Raw genomic sequence first — 20,219 nt, 5'->3', positions numbered from 1 at the left:
GTTGCACATCCCCACACCAAATGCCCGCTGGGGAGCAGAGGGTGCCCTTAATGAATGAAGGGCTGAATGAGCGTATGGAGTTTGTGTATGAGCGTTTATAACGACCGATTGACGAGTTCAAAGACTAGCAGCTGCAGCTTCTTCCTCCTGCATACTTGTAGCCCAGGACTTTCAGAGACTTACTGCCCTCTCTGCTGTACCTAATAAATGCACCGAGGTGCCAGGTTCCTGTGATAGTGATTAAAGAACCCAACGTGACCTCAGCTTCACTGGTTTGTCTGCGCATCTGTCCTTCCCTCTGTCCCTTGCCAGTCCTAGCCAGGGTTCTGGGACCTAAGCCACCAGTTGCAGCACTGGTCACCTTTCACTGTTCTATTAGAACCACCTGTTCCTAGATTTTATGTCTTCTTCTCCCTGGACCTGTGTAGGAAAGTGTTGAAAGAAGAACTGAGTGGGTCTACCTGAAAACACTTGTTTATTTTTCAAGACAGGGTTTCTCTGTGTAGCCTTGGCTGTCCTGGAACTCCCTCTGTAGACCAGGCTGTCTTGGAACTCAGAGACCCTCCAGCGTCTGCCTCCTCAGTGCTGGGATTAAAGACATGCACCACCACCACCACCACCAGGCTGAAAATATTTACTTGACACATTCTATTCATAGTGAAATCCTCCCACCTCAAAGGCTTTGCATGCTCTGTTTGCTCTCCATCAAGTTAACCCCTCAGCCTTGGTGACTTGCTTCCCAATTCAGCACCTTATGCCCTTCCTATTTTTGAGGCCAGTCTCATGTAGCTATGGCTGGCCTCCTACTTGCTCTGTAGTTAAGGATAGCCTTGAACTCCTGATCTTTCTGTCTCCACCTCTCAAGTGCTGGGAGCCACCATGCCTGTCTCCTTCTCCATTTTATTTTATTTTTAAAATATTTTTGTTTAATTTTAATTTATGTGCATCGGTGTGAAGGTGTCAGATCTTGGAGTTACAGACAGTTGTGAGCTGCCATGTGAGTGGTGGGAATTGAACCCGGGAACTTTGGAAGAGCAGACAGTGCTCTTAACCACTGAGGCAACTCTCCAGCCCCCATTATTTTATTTTTTATTTTTATCTTATTTTTAAATTTTATTTTATTTTATTTTTTGTAGGGTTGGTTCTTGGCGTGGGGTGCTAGACTGTTTTTCTTTTTTATCAGGGTATTTCCTCACCCTAGTCCATGGCTGAGATTGAATTGAATTGGTCATACCCAATACAGGCTGGGGGACTCTCAGTTGGGATGGGGTAGTTTCTAAGACTGTCCGCTTCATAGCGCAGCTGCAGTAATGCCATGTGCCTGCAGCAGCAGCTCTTAAGGGTGGGTGCTTTGGCTGGGGTGTCTTTTCTAAGGAGGACAGACTGTGAGCTTCTGTGTAGACTTTTTTTTTTTTTTCCCACTCACGGTGCTGGGCAGGTCGGGTGCTAGCCTCTTAAAGGTTCCTGTGTTGTTGTCCGTGGGTGTCTCGTGTGTCCCCCTACCCCCTCTGTCCTCAGGCTAGCCCAGGGCCATTTCCCAGGACTAACTTGGCTGTGGATCTTTCCAGTGCCCGCTGTTTTCCTCTACATTTTCAGCACTTGGTTCTTCCTCCCCCCGCCACCCTGACAGACCCTGGGGGTAACCATGCCAGGCAAGGATAAATCCTCTGTCCCCACATCCTTAGAGGACACACCATGGACAGAGGGCTCTCCTCTATTAAGGAAGCATTCCTACCCATGAATGTTCAGGTGTAAGGTCTGGGGCACCCGCCCCCACTACTATCGCTGAAGTCTTCACCCCTACCAAGCTGTAGGCAAGTGTTTCTGGGTTCCTGGAAGGTGCGTTCAGCTGCAGGGTGTGAGAAAGCCAAGCTAGGTCTCCAGAGTCTTCGTTGAGACCCAGGTAGAGGAGTGTGTAGGTCTTCGTGAGGGGCTCTGGAGAGATAGTGGCTCCAGGCTGGGTCTTTATTAAAGAGGATCTTGATGCCACCGGGCATAATCTAAGGGAAACCGGCAGAGGGCGCCCCAGGACAGGGAGGAGCTAACCAGGGCCCCCCAGACTGTCCTGCTGTCTGGGCAGCTCCCCAAACCCTTCTAAGTGGCTGTGCCTGGTCTTCAGTCCTGGCCCTTCTACATTTCCAGATGGTTCTCCATCAAGCGTAGGCCCTCACCATGGCCTTCAGGGGCATATGGTTACAGGAGGATTGAGGCAATGAAGGACTTTGTCAGGCCGACCAGGGGAAGGGACCTCTGCAGGACTGAGAGGGTCCATCAAGGTCGTGCTGCTGTGAGCATTGCGAGACCCCTAGGCCTGGTATTGCAGGACAACAGAGGAGCAGCTCCGGCTCAAGGTGTGGTGCGAGGCCCTGTAGAGGCTAGGCCACTTTGTTACTTTTAGGGCTTCCGGGTCCCAGTGAACATCAAGCCCAGAGTACTGAGTCAGACCTACTTGTCTCTACCAAATGGGTCTTCAATGTCCAGCCTTATCTTCCCCCGAGCGGCTCTGCTTCACAGCCCTCAGGCAACCTCAGGACCCAGGAGAGGCCAATGTGGCTTGCCGGGGGCTTCAGCCTGTTCACGTAATATCAGGTTGATTTTTGTTGTTGTTGGGATTTTTGTTTGTTTGTTTGTTTTGTTTTTTGTTTCGAGAGATTTAGATTCCGTGTTCTGGAAGGTCACAGCCAGGACTCAGATAAACCCGTGTCTTGAAAACACACTAAGGGAAATCCTCCTTAGCCTGCTCATCTCCTCCTCACCACCCTTGCACTGACGACCCTGGGTGGTGGATTCACCACATCTTACTCCTAGGTTCCATTTTCAGGGTAGGCCCCTTCAGCTTCTAGGTGACCTTAGCCGCTCTGCTGGCTCCGACTCTGATGCGGCACAACAGACTGAAGGTCCTTAGGCCCAGAGACGTCAGGGTCTCCGCAAAGATATGGGTGAACTCTACTTTGGGGTGCCCAACCCTGTGACCTAAGAAAGACGATATGCCACTACCTGTCCCTCAACCTGGATGCTACCATGCGCGCCCAGTCTGCTGCGTCTGCACGCCTTGCTTCTGCCAACCGGGAGACTCAGCTCAGACGCGAGCGAGCCCCCGCTGCACCTGCACCAAGGCCACGGGGCGCATGCGCGGGCCGCGGAAGGCGGGGGCCCGAACCGGGAGGGGTCCTGCAATCCTGCAAGCTTGCTGCCAGGAGCAGTCGGGTGTCAGATCGGAATAGGGTGGGGTCCGGCCCTGCGTCAGGCGCTGCGAGCATCAAATCCCGCTTCAGCCGCAGCCACGGACACGCAGGGCGCTGCCAGGGGAGCACGGTGCCCCTCACTAGGACTTCGGCAGGGCACTGCGTTCAGACAAAAGGGTGGGAGATGGAGACGCTTCCGTGACTGCTGCCAGAGGCCGCGGAGGAGGACTCGTTGCTGTGGGCAGGGCGGCCCGAGCGCAGCGGCTGCTTTGCGGGTGCTTAAGGGCGGGGTAGGAGGCGTCCATCACTCGTTGTCCTCTAGGCGAGCCTCAAGCCCCCCACACAGTGCCTGCCTGAGCACCTTGTCCCTGCTGCCACTCGCCCGCGCGCTCTCTGAGAACAACTTCCTCGCACGCTCGCCGCCCGGCCCCGCTGTGCTCCCGCGGTCTGCCAGCCGCGCAGCACAAGTGTGCCATCGGGCGGGCGCGGAGGCGGCGTCTACTCCCACCCCCGAGATCACATGGTGACCCTCGGCAGCCAATGCAGTGGACGCTAGGACCCTGCGGGACCCCGGGCGCCGCGACTGCACCGGCGCCGCTGCATTATAAATACTTCTCCAAAATGCGGCGCAGCTCCCTGCGCGCGCCCCGGCCGCCCGCCGCCTCCGCCCTGCGCCCCTGAGCCTCTACCGCCGCCGCCGCCGCAGCCGCCGCCGCCGCCGTCGCCGTCGCCGCCGCCGCCGCCGCCGCCGCCGCGGGTCCGAGGGCGCCGCGCCCTTGCCCTGGGCCCGGGCTCTGCCCGCCGCCACCGGCCCGCGTCCCTGCGCTGCGCCGCCCGGCCGGGTGCATGCATTGTGGGCCTCCCGACATGGTCTGCGAGACGAAGATCGTGGCTGCGGAGGACCATGAGACACTGCCGGGGGCCAAGAAGGACGCGCTGCTCGCCGCCGCCGGAGCCATGTGGCCCCCGCTGCCCGCCGCGCCCGGACCGGCCGCCGCACCCCCACCGGCGCCAGGTCCCCAGCCCCATGGAGGCACTGGGGGCGCGGGACCGCCGGAGGGGCGCGGCGTGTGCATCCGCGAGTTCCGCGCAGCCGAACAGGAGGCTGCGCGCCGCATCTTCTACGACGGCATCTTGGAGCGCATCCCTAACACGGCTTTCCGTGGCCTGCGGCAGCACCCGCGCACCCAGCTGCTCTACGCCCTGCTGGCGGGTCAGTGCGCCGCGGGGGGCGGGGGGCCGGCGGGGCTGCCGCAGTCCCGCTCCGGGCCCGGGTCCTGCGGACCCCTCCGGGGACCGTCGCGCTTGACTCCACCTTCTTCCTGGGTCCCTATCTCGGAGTCCCTAAACCGCGTCGGTGCGCTGGACCGGCTGGGAGTAGACCCGCTCGCACCCTCGGCGCAGCGCTCTGGGCTCCCGGCCAAGGCGCCTGGGCCGGGCGTGGGAACCGGCGCGGGCTGAGTGCAGGCGCTGCGGACCGGGAAGCACTGGGTCGGCGACTCAGGCCTGTTCTCCCTGTCTCGGGGCATCCCGGGTGGGGGCGTCGTGACAGGGCAGGTAGCGCTGCAGCTGCGGCCCGGCGCGACAACTATATATAATCTGCGGGCGGGGGAGGCTGCCTGAGGCTCAAGTGCTAATTTATGACGGGAAGACAGCCAGCTCCGCGGGGAGCCAGAGAGGCTGTTCGCCAGAGCCAGGGCCGCAGGGAGGATACCCTGTGCTGTCTTGAAGCATCTCTCCCCACCCCCCACCCCCGTCCCATCCCTTGTCATCCCATTTTGCAGATGAGGAGCTTGAGGCGACTTTCCCAAGGTCATTGAAAAGAGGCAACCTTTGCTCTTGCTCCTCTTCCTCCTCCACATCATAAATGAAGCTGGAAGCAGTGTGGTGCTTGTTGCCTGCCTCTGTAGGCCTAGTGGGCCGGGAAGCTGGCCAGAGAAGGCTCTAGTTGGATCCCTTCACACCCAGGCGTGGGATAACCTGCTTGGTTAGGCAGTGCCCTGGTGTCTCTGTCCAGCTCTGACTTAGCACCAGGATAGGGGGAGTAGGCAAGAGCCCCTTTGGAAACTGGGGGCACCAAGGGCTGACCAGCACTGCCCTGGCCTAGGCTGTACTGTGGACCTTTGTTTCAGGTTGTGAAGGTAGCAGGTGTTTACGCCAGAGAGCTTGGAAATGAGGAAGAGTAGAAAGGGACTGCGGCCATGACTGCTCCTACACAGAGAAACAGTCCCTGGTGGGGCGCATCCCTAAGCACTGATTTACCAAGGTGGTTTGGACTCCGGGTACTGTGGGACCTACCCATGTCCAGCCTGGCTGGGTACCCCTCTGCACCTGCCACCTCACCTGTGCTCCCTTGCCTGCAGCCCTCTGTTTTGCTGTGACCCGCTCACTGCTGCTGACGTGCCTGGTGCCGGCCGGGCTCCTGGCCCTGCGTTACTACTACAGTCGCAAGGTGATTCTGGCCTACCTGGAGTGTGCGCTGCACACGGACATGGCTGACATTGAGCAGTACTACATGAAGCCACCTGGTAAGTTCTGGAATTCTCCAGCTCTGCTTACTCCCTCCTTCTTCTCCTTCAGGCACAGGAGGGCCTGGACTGGGAGATTCTGATGTTCCGAGTCTTGTGAATAACGGAAACCTCTAGCTAAGGATGGAATGTCAGCAGGGGAGAGTCAGAAGGAAGCCCTTTCCTTGGTGGCCTGGCTCCACTATGTCCACTGTCTGATACCTTTTCTTGGTATCCGAGTATGAGTGTGTGAGTGTGTGTGTGTGTGTGTGTGTGTGTGTGGTGAAGTCCTGGCTGAATCCCGAGCCAGCCCAGAGTGGAGGAATCCTGGGTGGCATGGGAGTTGTCTCAGGGGACAGAAGATCAGGCAGGGGTCCAGGCCTTGTCCTTGTCCTCCTGACTAGGTTAGTGGACCACAAGGTATTGTCCCAGATCCCAAGGTTTTCTGTGGAGTGAGGGGCTGAGCACAGGGCACTGACCAGCAGGAGCTGGGTCTATTTCAAGGAAGGGCAGCCCCTCTGGCTCAGCCACCTATAATTTTTGCAAGCCCTTCCCCAGCTGTCCCATCTTGTACCCCAACTTCTGCTCGGCTGGTCCTTCCCCACATTCAAATATAGTTTCCTGGCCTCTGTAGGCCTCTACTTACCTGGCTCTTCTTGGGAAGAGAAGGTGGGAAATGGCTGAAGAGGACTTAGGTAGATGTTGTGAGTAGATGGCATGGGTGTGGCTAGAGGCTACTGTTGTGTGCTCAGTCTTGAGCTGCAGTTCCCCCAGGGTGGGAGTGTGGCAGTCCTTGCTAGCCCTTGGACATCTGCTGGGTTTACAGGCCCTCACAAGAGCTAGCGCTGGACAGCGGCTAATGGGGCTGTATTAGATTTATGGGAGTTCTCATGCAAATGGGGAAACAAGACCTGGGAAGAGTGACAACACTCAGTGCTGGAGGCTGTTCTGACCTCTGGTCTGACTTGTGAGGGTGGGTGTGGGGCAGTTAGTAATGGGGATTGGCCCATAGGCTCCCCTTGGAAGTCCCAGAGGCTCTGGGATAAGGGCTCTCCATGAGTTAGGTGGGGGTGGGGTAGGTAGGCAGCACCCTCAGCTATAGAGCTCAGAGTCTGCACTGAAGGAACTGGCCTCCCCAAAGCCCCCAAGAGATGAGTAGAAGAGCTTCCTACTGCCTGGTGATGGCGGGTCCAGGGGCAGAGCCTTTGGGGGAAATATGGCCTTTTGAGGGAGGCTGGGGTGGGGTAAGGCTAGGGAGGCCAGATCGCCTACTTTCTTGGCCAGCCAGACACTCTCTCCTACAGTCCCTTAGCCTTTGTCTTTCAGAAAGGTCTCTAGGTATCCCCTTGACCATGGTCCTCTGGTTGACGAAGGTGACTGGATTCCCAGTGGCCTGTGCCCTTCAGCATTCCTCCTCTCCCAGCTCCTTATTCCCTCCCTTTGCCTTTCCTGTAGGAGTGGAGGTGGGATGGCTGGCCCAGCATCAGGTTCATTGCCCAGTCACTGGGTCACTTGGGGCCATCTAATAAAACATTCCTCCGGGGTCTCACTCAGTTCTATCCCTGCAAAGGTCTTGGGGGAGGAGTATGGCGAGCCAGGGGCTGGGAATTCAGGGTATGCCAGCTGGTCCTGTGGCTTTGGCTGTGGTTGCCTATAGTTTTTCAGGTGGTCTAGGGGTAGGAACCTGCTTCATCCTGGCCTTCCCAGCTCCTAGGGACCTCCAGGATAGTACAGACTCAGGCTGGAGCCGATTGTGTCCCCCTGTGATGTGGGGTCCCATCATGCAGTGTTGGGCAGGTTGGACTGGACTGAGGCTGTTGGCCTATTCTTGATACTCAGGGGAGCTGAAGGAAGCAGCTTACCTGCTTATCCTACACCATGGCCTCCCGTGGTGTCCAAAAGAGCTGAAAGGTAGCCCAGGGCACTGGAGGATTGGGCTGCTCTCAAGTCTCTCCAGTCGTCCATGCAAAATGTCCCTGACTGTCATGTCCTTCATAGGTTCCTGTTTCTGGGTGGCTGTGCTGGATGGCAACGTGGTGGGCATCGTGGCCGCACGAGCTCATGAGGAGGACAACACAGTGGAGCTGCTCCGCATGTCCGTGGACTCACGCTTCCGCGGCAAAGGCATCGCCAAGGCTCTGGGCCGGAGGGTGCTGGAGTTTGCCATGTTGCACAACTACTCTGCAGTGGTATTGGGCACCACAGCTGTTAAGGTGGCCGCCCACAAGCTTTATGAGTCACTGGGCTTCAGACACATGGGCGCGAGTGATCACTACGTGCTGCCTGGCATGACCCTCTCGCTGGCCGAGCGCCTCTTCTTCCAGGTCCGCTACCACCGCTACCGCCTGCAGCTACGCGAGGAGTGACCACCACCATCTGCCCACCACCCTGTCTGCCCCCCTGTCCACCTCTGCCCTCCTGCTCGCTGCCCAGTGCGGCCCTGCTTTCCAATGCTCACCTTGGCATTTGTTTGGGTTTTCCTTTTTCAGCACCTGGCTGGTTCTGGGGCCACAGGGTGTTGTTCATCTGCCACACTCTGGTGGGGTGGATTGTCTGCAGCTACCGTCCTTGCCTCCCCAGCGCATCCAAGTGGCTCGTCATGCCTTGAAGAGTAGCATTGTGGACCACCTGGACTATCCACAAAGCTGTGCAGCCTGCCTCCATCAGGGAAGGACTAGCCTTGCCCGTCAAGCACAGAACCTCTACATCAAGTCCCCCAAGGAGCAGACCCTTGGCCCACAACCAGGCTAAGGTTCAGCTATTGGCCTCTGGAAGAGTGGCCTGCTGGGTTGGCCAGCTGTTGCCCTGTGGGAGGCCAAGCTGGCCCCAGGCCCTGCTTTGCCCTGTGCATGTTGAGGACATGGCCTGGCTGCAGCATGCCGCATGCCACAGCCCCCTCCCTGTTCTGCTGCCCTGACCAGCCTGGACCTCAGGCCTGAGCTGGTGAGCTCCCTGTCCTGTCCTGAGCTGGCCTCTGGAGGGCCTACCTGCCTGACCCTTGTCTGTTCTGTGGTGGGGCCTGTCCTGGCCTAACCTGGCTCTGTCCACTCCTGCTTTGCTTCGAAATCATCTTACCTCTTTCCCTTTTTGGTCCCAATGCCTCCTTGCTCTGGCTGACTTGGCTGGTCACCTGGGTTTGGTTCCTGTAGCAATCCACTGCACAGCATGGTGGGCATTTCATGGGGGTAGGGGGATGCCTCCCCCAACACCTGTTAGATCAGGTGGCCACCTCCCAGCTGCCTGAGGTCCTGTGACCTCTCTGTTTGTGGGGTCTGCCCTGTGGATGTAACTAGCCCAAGCTGTTGTTGGCAATGCCTGCCACAGCTTCTCCCAGCCTGAAACAACCCATTCTCTAATAAGTTACGTAGACAGAATAGCACTCTGCATGACTTTAATTCCTGGGACAAAATGGTAGTTTGAGCCTCCAGACACACATCTGTGTGGTGCTAGCGTACGCACGGTCTCTGGCCCCATTTGATGGGGGTGGGTGGCCCGGGTGGTGGAAGATTTCAGTCTGAAGTATGGAAGGAGACTCTAATTTAGTGTAATCACCCTCAAAGTACACTCCTAGTCTGTGAGGCTCAGGCTGCCCCTTGATTCCTGTGGGCAGGATTGAGGGGACTCGGGGGGAGGTCCTAAAGCCTCATAGGAAGGGCTGGGCACTGCCTTGGGGGCAGGACCTGGTGTTTGAGGGTGGATCTAGCCACCCCACTACAGAGTACTCTACTGGGCCAGCTGTGCTCCTGGCCTCTCCTTTTGAGGTCCCATTTAGGGTCCAGCCTGGATGGGGGTGGAGGTGGCCTGGGACAGGGAGAGAAAGGGAGTAGCTGCCAGTGCTCATGTGGCCAGTGCAGGGAGGACATAAAGGCCCATTCACACCCCTGTGTGTGGGGCCTGGGCTGAGGAGTGGCAGGCTAGGTAGGCCATTGAGCTGGGCCCCAGGTACATTCTTTAAAAGGCTCTTTAAAGTGAGTGAGTTGGTGGTACAAGCCCAGCTTCCTGAGGGGCCTTTTGTCCTGTTAGCAATTGAGGCATTTGCAGAATACTGTACAGACCCCGCTCTCCCCTGTACATTCCTCCCTGGTGGTGCCCAGTCCCTGCTTGGGGATGGGAGTTTTGTAGACTGTACAGAAATTGGCACCCTATTTTCTTGCAGCTCTCAGATTTTGTTAATCTGGATTATACAGACAGACGTAAAGTGTTTTAGCAAAATGGAAAACAAACAGTTGTGCCTTTTTCCTCTTTTCTGTTTGGATTGGTCTCGGCTCGGGGCTAGTCTTAGTTGCTGTGGGGGTATAGGGACTTCTGCTGTCTGAGGCCTGGGGGTCAGAGGCTGCTGGTGGGTCTGAGGTCTGGGTGGGCCTCAGTGGGAGCCAGGTCTGCTGGATAGCACCAGCTGCCAAGGCTTCTCTGATCCTGTGCCTTTGGGACCTGCAGTCTTTGGGGTTGGAAGGTATGGCAGGGCACTGGGATCACTTGGGCCAGGGCATAGCCTGCAGGCAAGCCTGGGGATCCTGCAGCCACCCATGTTTCTTTGATACTGACCTGGCATGAGCTCATAGTAGATTCCTTTATCCCAGGAGCCTGGGGGTGGGGTGGGGGAGAGGCGTGGCCCTTCTGGTGTCTTGGCACCTGCCTGTCCAAGGGGATCTCACCCTGTTGAACAGCCCAAGGATAAAAGGAAGCTTGCTGGGCTCTCAGGTTTTCTTTGTCTGCCTTCTGTTGCTGTCAAAACTTGGTAGAGATGCCAGAAATGGGTGGTGGGTAGGTTCCAGCTGTTCCAGGATGGAGCCTCACAAGGCAGTATGTTAGCTTGGCAGGGCCTGAAGCCCTGGAGACATACCTGTCTCACTGGGATGGAGGAAGCTGAGCATGCTGATGACTGGGTCTGTCCCTGTCTACTTCATCATCCCAGCCAGAGCTGTAAGTGCTCTGCACATGTGCACTGATGTGAATTATCTGTTTGCTGAGATTGATGTTTCTTCTACCTCTGTGGAGGCCCTCCTCCCTGCTCCACCTGGTGGCCATGTGCTTGGTGCAGCTTCTCTGAGTTTGCTGGCCATCTCCTCTTCCCTCAGGCCTCCAAGCACCTGAGGTGGCTAGCACCTGTACTCTGGGCTTCAGAAGGCCAGCCTGGGGTCGGCCTCTGTGCTCAGGATCTGCAGCTTCCAGGAGTCCTACTGTTTGCTTGGAAGCTTCTGTTTTAGAGTAGGGAGGGTGGAAGAGATGGTGGAGTGTTCCAGAATGTCAGCGTTGAATATCCTACAGCATAGGCCTGGTTTACTACTGCTTGACTGTCCCCTGACAGCTCCCACTGCCCAGGCATGTGTCTCTGCAGATGTTTAGTCTCTGCTGTATGGCCAGGAGTTTGGCCTGCATGTGCTAAGCTCTGGCCCCTGAAGGGTGTGGTGGCACACTCCTGAGTGTAGTGAGGCCAAGCCCTGGTGGCCATGGCAGCCTCCTCTTCCATGTCCTGCTCTTATCCCTGTGCTCACCCTTCACCCTAGCACTGCCTAGGGTTGGGCAGCAGCTGAGGGATGTGCTAACCTAGCTGAGGTGGTAGATGGGTCTGGGAGAAGACTCTGGCCGGGAGGCTGGGGCTCCCAGGGGCTTGGGCAGTTCCCATCCTGCAGTGGTACCCTTCCTCAGTGAAGGAGATAGGTCAGAAGACAGAGGCTCTGGGCTTTGGTTTGGTGCCTGGGACTTGCTAGGCCATAGGACATCACTTGCTATTGGAAAGCATGCTGCCCATTCCCACTTGCCTTTGCCAGCCCCAGGTGGCCCCGCAGTCACAGTTTCCTGGAGCTGGCTTCTAGGGCTGTGCCTGAGGCTAAAGGCCTGGGCACAAAAGTTTTAGTCTGACTGGTGCCCCAGGCTTCTTGGGGGCTGGATGTGGCTTCCTAGCTGGGTAGGAACTTGCAGCATCCATGAGGTCATTTTCTTGTCAGGGCCCAAGGGGCAGCCTGAGTTGACCTGAGGTGGTTAGATCTCCTTATCCATGGTAGCATTGTTGCTGGCATCCATTGCTGCCTGCTCTCTTGGTCAGTTATTGCCTCAGCGATGGTCTTGTCCTTGGCTCTTGGCTACACTTATGCTGGGCATAGGGCAGACCCTGGGCTATGCTGCTCTTTGGTGCTGCCATCACTGTGCTTCCAGCAAGGGTGGGGTCCTTGGAAGGTGGGCAGAGCTTGCCTCGGACTGGGTGGAAGATGAACCTTGACTTACCACTGTTGGATGTATTTTTTAAAACAGCAATAATTAGCCATTTTAAAGAAGGAGTGTACCTGCATAAATGTGCATGCCCATCTATGTATGTGCATCTGTGCACACATGTGTGAGCATGTGCATCTGAGAGTATGTGTTTGCATGTGTGAGCATCTGTGTGACTATGTGTGTGTGTGTGCACAAGCACATGCCACTTGTAATCATGAACTCATGTGACTATATGTGCCCAAGAAATCATATTCATGTGTTGCATGTGTGTGAGCACGTGCGACTATTTGTGTGTGCATGTATGTATGTGTGGGCATCTCCATACATGTATGGATGTGTGCATGGGTGTGTTTGTATGTGCACATGTGTAGCAGTGGGAGGGAACCAGCGGGGCAGTCTCTGATCTTGGAGGCACTCTGTGGTGAGAAGCAGGTCCTGTGGTTGTCTCTCACTATGTCCATTCCTTCCCTTGCCCTGCCCAGCTCCACATGAATGTAGCACAACCCCACCAGGCCAGCTGAGCCTCGGCCAGCCCTCACCTCTGTCCACCTTCCTCTCAGTTGAGGGTAGAAGAGCTGGAGGCCCCCTGGACAGGACACAGACTGGGTTTGGCCAGGGTGTGGCACAGTGGTAGGTCTCACTGTTGTGGTCTATTCCAGAGTTTGTACTGTGAGCCCATGATGGGGGTGGGGGTGGGGGTGTCCTGAGACCCCAGGATGTGCCAAAATAGCCCCTAGGGCCAGGTGACGAGCCGAGTTCCCAAGAAGACAGGCTGGGGGCCCAAGTGGGTGTGTGCCCCTGCCTGCACGGCCCCCAATGCTGCTGTTTTTTCAATAAAACCAGAATTGAAGGAACCAGGCTCTGTGCTTTTCTGAGGCACCTCCTGGGGTGGATATACTGGGTTCCCACTGTCTGGGCTATTTCTGCCTGTGTTTGGCTGAGCTGGACTCTAGACCAGGAGTGGAATCAGTGAGGCAGGGGTAGGGCCTTGGTGTCCCTGTGGGGTTGAGGCCCCTTCCCAAAACTTGCACCAAGCCCAACCTCCCATGATGCTCTCTCCCCCACCAGGAAAGAGAGGCCTGGACTCCTCTGGCCATGGATGGTTAGGGGCTCTGCACCCCTTCATGCTTTCCTAAGTGTAGTAGATATAGAGGCAGAAGCCAGACTCTAAGACAACTTGGCTGTGGAGTGGAGGGGTTCTGGGGGTGGGACTGGCTCAGGCCCAGCAGCAACTTGACAGATTTATCCTACCTCTATGCCTGTTCCCTAGTTCTTAAACTCCAGGCACAGCTGAGACACTTTTGGTGTGGTCTCCAGGCTCCCAAGCTCCACTGTTGTGCCTGTTTCTGGGATCTGGGTATTTACATGGCTGAGACCTCCGGGCTTATGGGGGCAGGATCCATGAAGAGCCTCACTCTCCTGAGGACCCTTCTGGGCTTTGATGGTGCTGGCAGCTCCTGCTAGGTGGCTCCACCATAGTCTGTGGGCCCTGATGCTTGTCTACCTGTCTACTGACAAGCATCTTAGTGATGGTCTAGGATCTGGATCTATGCAGGTATCAGCACTGGGTAGACATCATGGTCAATGCAGACATATTTCAGGCCCCAGTGCAGGTTAACAGCCAGCTTTGTCAGCAGGGAGACCCTTGGAGGCTGGGGGAGGGCTTCCAAAACTCAGACACAGAACTCAGCCCCTGGATAGCTTTCTAGGCGTTTCTTCCCCACCTCCCTTCTTTCTTGCCCAGAAGCCAGGAGGAATGTAACCACAGCATGGTGAGGGGCTACCTTCTCAGCCAGCAGGAGGGAGTTGGTAATCTCTGCCTGGGCTCGGGTGACATGACAAAACCAACCTCTGAGAAGTCTTAGGCAAAACATAGCCAGAGGGTTACCTGCCATGGAATGGGGCCTTTCATCTTAAACCTTGTGGTGCCCTCTCCAGTGCCAGATGTCAGCTTCCTTACTGGACATGGGCAATACTGGTGTATACTTGGCACAAAGAAGAACAGGACCTGAGTGGACACTCATCAAGGGCCAAGTTGTGTTGAGGTAGTCCCCAGATCAGCCTATTGCTGAGCAGATGGTATGTTGGATATATGTGTGTATCCATAGCAAGAAGCCACTCAGGCAAGGATGAAGACAGAGTCTTATTAGGCACTTACTTCAGGTTAGTGACCCAGTTGGCCCACAAAGGGTTAATGTAGCCTACACGGTCTAGCTCTCACAGAGTGCAAGCTGATGACCTGGGGAAAGGCTACAGGATAGACTTGTGGAAACCAACTTACTCCTCCCACTGTTGCCCAGTGATACAGAGAAATTTAGGATGAAAAAATGTACTTTATGAACTAGGAAGTGGTGGCATATGCCTTTTATACCAGCACTGGGGAGGCAGAGGCAAGCCAGCCTGGTCTTCAGAGTGATTCCAGGACAGCAAAGGCTATGTAGAGAAACCTTGTCTTGAAAAAAAAAAAGTACTTTATGGGAGTAGGTACTGAGGAGAGACCTCACTGGTTGTTGGACGGTTGCTAGAAGATGGCTCAGGCTGAGCCCAGCGCCTCCTGTAGTGGGACCAGGTGTCCCCATGAGCGGCCAACACTCAAGTTCACCTTTAGGGGCACCTGTGGGGTGACAACCAGAAATGAGCTTCAAAGAGAAATCCAGCCACCTCCCAGGCCCTCATGCAGGTTGAAGAGGTCCAGTGTACAGGGACAAGCACTTTCACAGACAGCAGCCACATATTCCTGCTTACATACGGACACACATGTGTATACTCACATTTTCCCTGTTGCAAGCTCACATCACATGCACCTACCATGGTGGAGCTCCCTGTCTACGAGGCCTCAGCCAGTGTGTAGGATTGCAGGGCTCCTAGGCAAGGTGCTTTAGGGTAAGAATGTGTTAGTGCAACACATGCTCACTCTGTCAAGGTCATACTTTGGAGAGATGCTAGGGGGCAGAAGACCCTTATTTGAGTGGGCTTTCCCCCAAGGCACTAGGCAAAGCCCCTTTCCCCGAAGGGGCTGGCCCCTAGCTGTTTCCCACAGTCTTCTGCCTCATGAGGGCCCCCTGATGGCAGCTAAATTTAGTTTCCTGGGCTGCAGGCTCCTCCCCCAGCACCTACTTCTTTGCTCACCACAGGCATAGGTTTTGTAGACTACCTCAGGAGGCAAGAATCCCGTCACCAACTGGGTAAAATACATGTGTTGCTCCCTGACCCTGCCAAGCTGCCACCTGTCTAGGGGGCATGCAATGCCCTGTGTCTTGCATAAAGGGAAAAGTGAAGCAGGTAACACCTTTTCCAGGAAAGTTTCTGTGAGCAGAGCCAAGACTACTCTGAAAGGTGGTCAGCCAGCTTCTGTGGTTTTGCTTGGTTCTGAAGTACCACTGGGCTGGATTCTTTACTAAGTGACAAGATGTATTTCTAGTACCATTTGGGTGGTTCTGCAGCTTCACAGCCTCCCTGACCAGTTGTCCACACTGCTCTGGGGAACCTATGCTGAAACACCTAGAGGTCTTTTCCTGGCAAGAACCCAGAACTGACTCCAAGCAGTGTTTAGCTAGGTGCAGAGTGGGCCCCTGTTTAGACAGGCCCTGTGGTGTACTTGGGGTAGGTGGGGACAGTGCTTACACCCTCAGTAATGGTGAACCTCAGGGAAGGGGTTTAGTCAGAGGCTGGTAGAAACAGCAGCAGACATCCATGGTGGTGGCTTCTTATCAGGTAGCAGCTCAGTAATTCAGTAGGGGAAGGGTTCCTCAAGCAGGGCAGGGACAAGAGTAGGCTTGGAGGGCAGTAGTTAGTGCATAAGACTGGAGCTGGCCTTCTTCTTTGGCCTCCTGACCTCTGAGGAGTGGGACCCTCTTGTCCACCCTCAGATGACTCCAGTTGTGATGGATATAGCAGTGATGCTGGGTAGGTGTGTGTGTCCTCACCTGCAGCTGCAGTTCCAGGGTTTGTACCTGCTGCAAGGACTCCATGATTCTTCTGACAAGAGCTAGAACAGAAAACAGCTGCTTACAGGCTGCATGGATCAAAGTCTGCTCGGCTTTCTGGCTTTCAGGCCCCAAAGGCTGAGGGCTGAGGAACCTTTAGGCTCAGTGTTACCTGATTCAAGTTACTTGGTTGTTTCTTGGTTCTAAAAGTCACTCAAACCATTTGGCCAGGGCCCTTGAACCTCTCATGCAACCTCATAGCTTAATCAACTCTCAGTGTCCACATCCATGGCTCAGGATACAGCTTAAAGGACCCGCAGCCCAGTCTTCTGGTCCCTGTACTGACTGATCTGGCCCATACTTCCTTCCACCCCAGCTCTTCACAGCAGAGGCAGGCAGGCCAGCTGAGGTGGGCAGGCACTAGGTCCACACCAGCAGTTCTGGCTGTGGTGCTAGGACTAGGAGGAGGCACCAGGTAATCCTTCCTATTCAAAATAGTCTGGGCATGGAAGGCCATAACCCCTGATGTTTCTGCAGAAAGTCCAGCATTCTCGTTATGCCTCTGAAGGTAGCTTTGTGGCCCTGATATTATGATCCATCTTAGGAGCTTTGTCATATTCCCTCCAGATTGCCCAGCAGTCTAGTAGAGGCTTGGCCATAAATGTCTGTGCACAGAAGCTTCATGGCTGATCTGGAGCACTAGATACACACATTCCCTTACTGAGGTCACCAAAGCTGCCAGTGGAGAGGCCTTATAGGGCAGAGGGGAGAGGCTTCAAGGAGATGGCAAATGTGCTGACTGTGGGATAAAACAACCCGCTGTACTCCCATGGACGAACCTGCAAACTCAGAGATCTGAGCATCTTCTACTTCAAACAGCAGCTCATCATGGATTTGTGCAACTAACCTGGAGAGGAAGGAAGTCACTTGTATGTGGATACCTGCACATGGGACATAAGTTTATCCTGCAAAGCTCCTGGTAGGTGTCAGGCAGTGGTGGCACACACCTTTAATCCCAGCACCTGGGAGGCAGAGGCAAGAGGATCTCTGTGAGTTCGAGGCCAGCCTGGTCTTCAAAGAGAGTCCAGGACAGCCAAGGCTACACAGAGAAACTCTGTTTTGAAAAACCAAAAACCAAACAAACAAAACAAACTTCATGGTATGTTGTTTGGCATCTGGTTTACGAAAAGTGTGGCTCTGTGTGGAATAAATATAGTCATCCTAGCACCGTGGTCTGGCTGCTTACCATCAGACAGCTCCAGGGAATGGGCAGAAAATGCCACAGAGAGGGATACATGACTTCTGGAGAGCTGTCCAGCCCCTGACCTGAGGTGGCACATGCTTTAATCCCAGCACTTGGGAGGCAGAGACAGGTGGATCACTGTGAGTTTGAGGCCAGCATGGTCTACAAAGTGAGTCCAGGATAGCCAGGGATAAAACAGAGAAACCTTGTCTTGAAAACAAACAAACAAAACTCAACAGAACTTAGAAAATGTAAAAATTCGAAGGTATGTGGTAGTTTGAACATGGCTTTATGGGCTTTCTCTTGCAGTCCTCTATGGCCCCTTTAGCCCATTCTGGCACTAGTAGGAAAAGGAATCTAAGAAGCCATGCTCTGCTGGGTAGCCTGTTGGGGGAACAGGTGCAGATGTGTATAGGATGAGACATGGAGTGCTAGGGACATCTGAGTATTCAACCCATAGATCTATGGCAGCACATGTGCCAGCTTGCTACAGATCCACAGGCTCCTTGGAGGGTGGAATACTGGTGGCCAAGCTCCCCAGGGAGATGCCACTTCAGACTCCTTGTGAATGTGTGGTCCCCAGACCTGGTATTAGCACCGTTGTGGGCACAGGGGTAGCTGGTCCTACAACTCAGGGATGGAGTATGTGGTATGCATGATGAGGATGGTCACCAGCACCTATAGCCCCCAAGGAAGGGTAGAGGGCACAGACGGGTCCCATGTGCTCTGCCCCCTGGATGGGAATCTGAAAGGGCAACAGTCACGTGCTCTCCACTGTTGTTTTCTCTGGGTTCCCCTGTGGCACCTGGAAGCCGAGGCTTCACAGGGAAGCTGTGGCGAGCCCAACCCCAGCAGTGATAATGGGATCTAATGGTGAACCCTGGCTAGAAAGGAAGAACCAGCCTTCAAATGCCTGAGTAGAGTGGCTGTGGTGGAACTCGACAGCAGAGGTCTATGGTGAACTGTTCATCTGTCTTCTTCTCTGTCACCCTTTTTTTGCTGTTGGGTGAGGAAGACAGTGGGCTATGCTTCCAGCATACACACCATCTCCTCTAAGATGGGGTGACCCAAAAGCCATCTGTTTTCCAACTCCCAGAACGGCTTGTAAAGGCCTGACCATCGCTGTCCTTCTCTTGCCTGGAAGGTGCTGTGATGATCAGAGCAGCTACTTCTATCATGACACCAAAAGGAAAGGGCCTGAGCCCTAATTTCAGCAACCTCTGTGCCTCGGACTTCTCAGGCACCTTTTGGAGCCTGGGCTATTGTAGCCAGGCCACTGTTACTAGAGGCCAACAAATGCACACCCTAAAGAATGTGCAAGAAATGGACATATGCTGGGCTCAGACTAAGGAATAGTGGAATATGAATTCTCAAAGACATTCACAGAGGGATGCCTTTGTCTCATGTACTGCCTCTGAGTAGGGCATCAGCACTGCCCTTCCAGAAGGCAGACTGTGGCAGGACACAGCAGGGACTAAGCTGTAACACTGGCATGTTTTCTTAAACTAACATCAAGCTTGGCTCCCAAGGGGATTACTTTTCAAATGGGCAGAAACCTCGGAAGAGGCACTTATAACTCTTTCCAGATATAGCAGAAGTACTTTCACACTTCTTGAAATCACACCATGCAATCTGAGCTGCCAGTGTGGCAGGACCTAATAAGTGTGACTGTTAGTCACTCACACATCACCATCACAGCCAGAGAGACATCACACTTCTCACTGGAAGCTGGGGCACAGGGACAAGCAGAAGAATGCAGGCTTAGACCACCCCGGCTCCCGGAAGAAAGCCATGCCCCACAGAGGACACAGAGCCACTGCATTTGTATCTGGTTGACCTGGCACAGGCAGACAGATCCTGGCTCCTATGAGAGAGCTTTCCAGAAGGGCCTAACCTCTTCCCTTTGCCAAGAGCCTGGCAGGCAGTTCTGTCTTACAGAGCACCCTAGCCATGCTGAAGTCTTTGTGGTTCCTTCCTAGACGTGCATCTGTGTGGTGGGACAAGGTAGGAGACTATGCAGTGCTGGGAGGACACCCAGCCTTAGCTCGGTTCAGCCTGAATTTGGACAAGGCCCATGCTGCATATTGCCTCAGTTTCTTCTTCTCTGTATCCCTGAGTCAGCTTTTCTATGCTCACACATTGGTAAGACACTGCCAACATCTTTCACCAATTTTAAAAACAGCAACAGAGAGGCAACTTGCTAGCCTTGCATTGGCAGATGCAGAGCACTGTGTGCTTTCAGCTGTTTCCAGGATGGGCCAACACAGGCTGTGCACAACCCAAGTGAAACTAGAGGTTACCCCTGGAACAGTGGGAGTGGGCAGATGTACAGAGCTCAGGAATTCTATAAAATGGGAAGGAAATCGTTGGGACTACAAGGTAGAAGGCAGAGAGGGGTGACAGGAGAAACCAGGTGGGCTCAAGCTTTGCATAGTCTGTTCCCAGCTAACTCTTGGCCATGCCTGGAGGGCTCAGCTGTGGTCTCTGCATTTTCCTCTGGTACTCTTCCCCGAGAGTTTGCAGCTAGCTTCACAACCTATATCTTTTCTGTAAGGAAGTATCTGGAACAGGGCTGCAAAAGGCAGTGGACAAAAGGGGTTGGAGCTGACCCTCCTGCCCTCAGCTCTGCATGGCACCAATCCGCAGTGCATACTCCTGTCCAGGGGTGTGAAAATCACCCAAGAACACAGGTACGAGGCTAAAACAGACAGGGGAAATGTTTGAAAAAGTAAAGTTTTCAAGAGAAAGATGAGAGATTGATGATAAAGGAAAATTTATGCCTTGAGCATGAATTGTATTTCAGGCCAAGAGAAAACTGTAATCTTGGTGAGGAATGCTCACAGCAAGCAGGTTCCTATGTCCCCAAAGCCCTCTTGGGGCTTCAGCATAGGGTCCCATGGGACCCATTTCACACTTTAGGATCTAGGGAAGCTGTCTTCTTCCTGTAGGAGCTTTCCTCCCTGAAGTCCAGGTGCTGACCCACTTAGGCAGTGATATGGGCACCCTAGTGTGCAGAGGCCCATGAGAGGAGCTCAGGTTCCATAGGGTAGGATGGGAAAATGTGTGGTGGGTAAAAAAAAAGCAAAGGCCTTTTGGTACCCACAAACCTCTCTGGCAGGAGTTCTGGGCTGGGCCCAGAGAAAAT

The 20,219-nt window shown here is 54.8% G+C and overlaps 2 protein-coding genes across 2 annotated transcripts in view; one reads left to right on the top strand and one right to left on the bottom strand.

Annotated features, from left to right (window-relative positions):
• The first annotated feature begins 1,123 nt into the window (after positions 1-1,123).
• On the top strand, positions 1,124-12,759 carry NAT8L (N-acetyltransferase 8 like). The gene is made up of 3 exons (XM_084799210.1): positions 1,124-4,398; positions 5,549-5,713; positions 7,691-12,759. Exons 1-3 carry the CDS (start codon positions 4,032-4,034, stop codon positions 8,056-8,058), a joined length of 900 nt encoding a protein of 299 aa, XP_084655336.1. The 5' UTR covers positions 1,124-4,031; the 3' UTR covers positions 8,059-12,759.
• Positions 12,760-14,306: 1,547 nt separating this feature from the next.
• Positions 14,307-20,219, bottom strand: part of POLN (DNA polymerase nu) — a 142,749-nt gene continuing 136,836 nt past the window's right edge. The window contains exons 23-25 of the mRNA XM_084798671.1: positions 16,671-16,738; positions 15,832-15,893; positions 14,307-14,519 (exon numbers count right to left, since the gene is read on the bottom strand). Of these exons, the coding sequence (XP_084654797.1) occupies positions 14,439-14,519; positions 15,832-15,893; positions 16,671-16,738 (211 nt within the window). The 3' untranslated portion in view covers positions 14,307-14,438. The remainder of the gene's footprint in view (positions 14,520-15,831; positions 15,894-16,670; positions 16,739-20,219) is intronic.

This window comes from Acomys minous (genome assembly GCF_964271855.1).
Source record: "Acomys minous genome assembly, chromosome: 10".
In the NCBI taxonomy this organism is placed as follows: Eukaryota; Metazoa; Chordata; class Mammalia; order Rodentia; family Muridae; genus Acomys; species Acomys minous.
The sequence above is the reverse complement of the archived record's forward strand: the minus strand, read 5'-3'. Positions and strand labels throughout refer to the sequence as shown.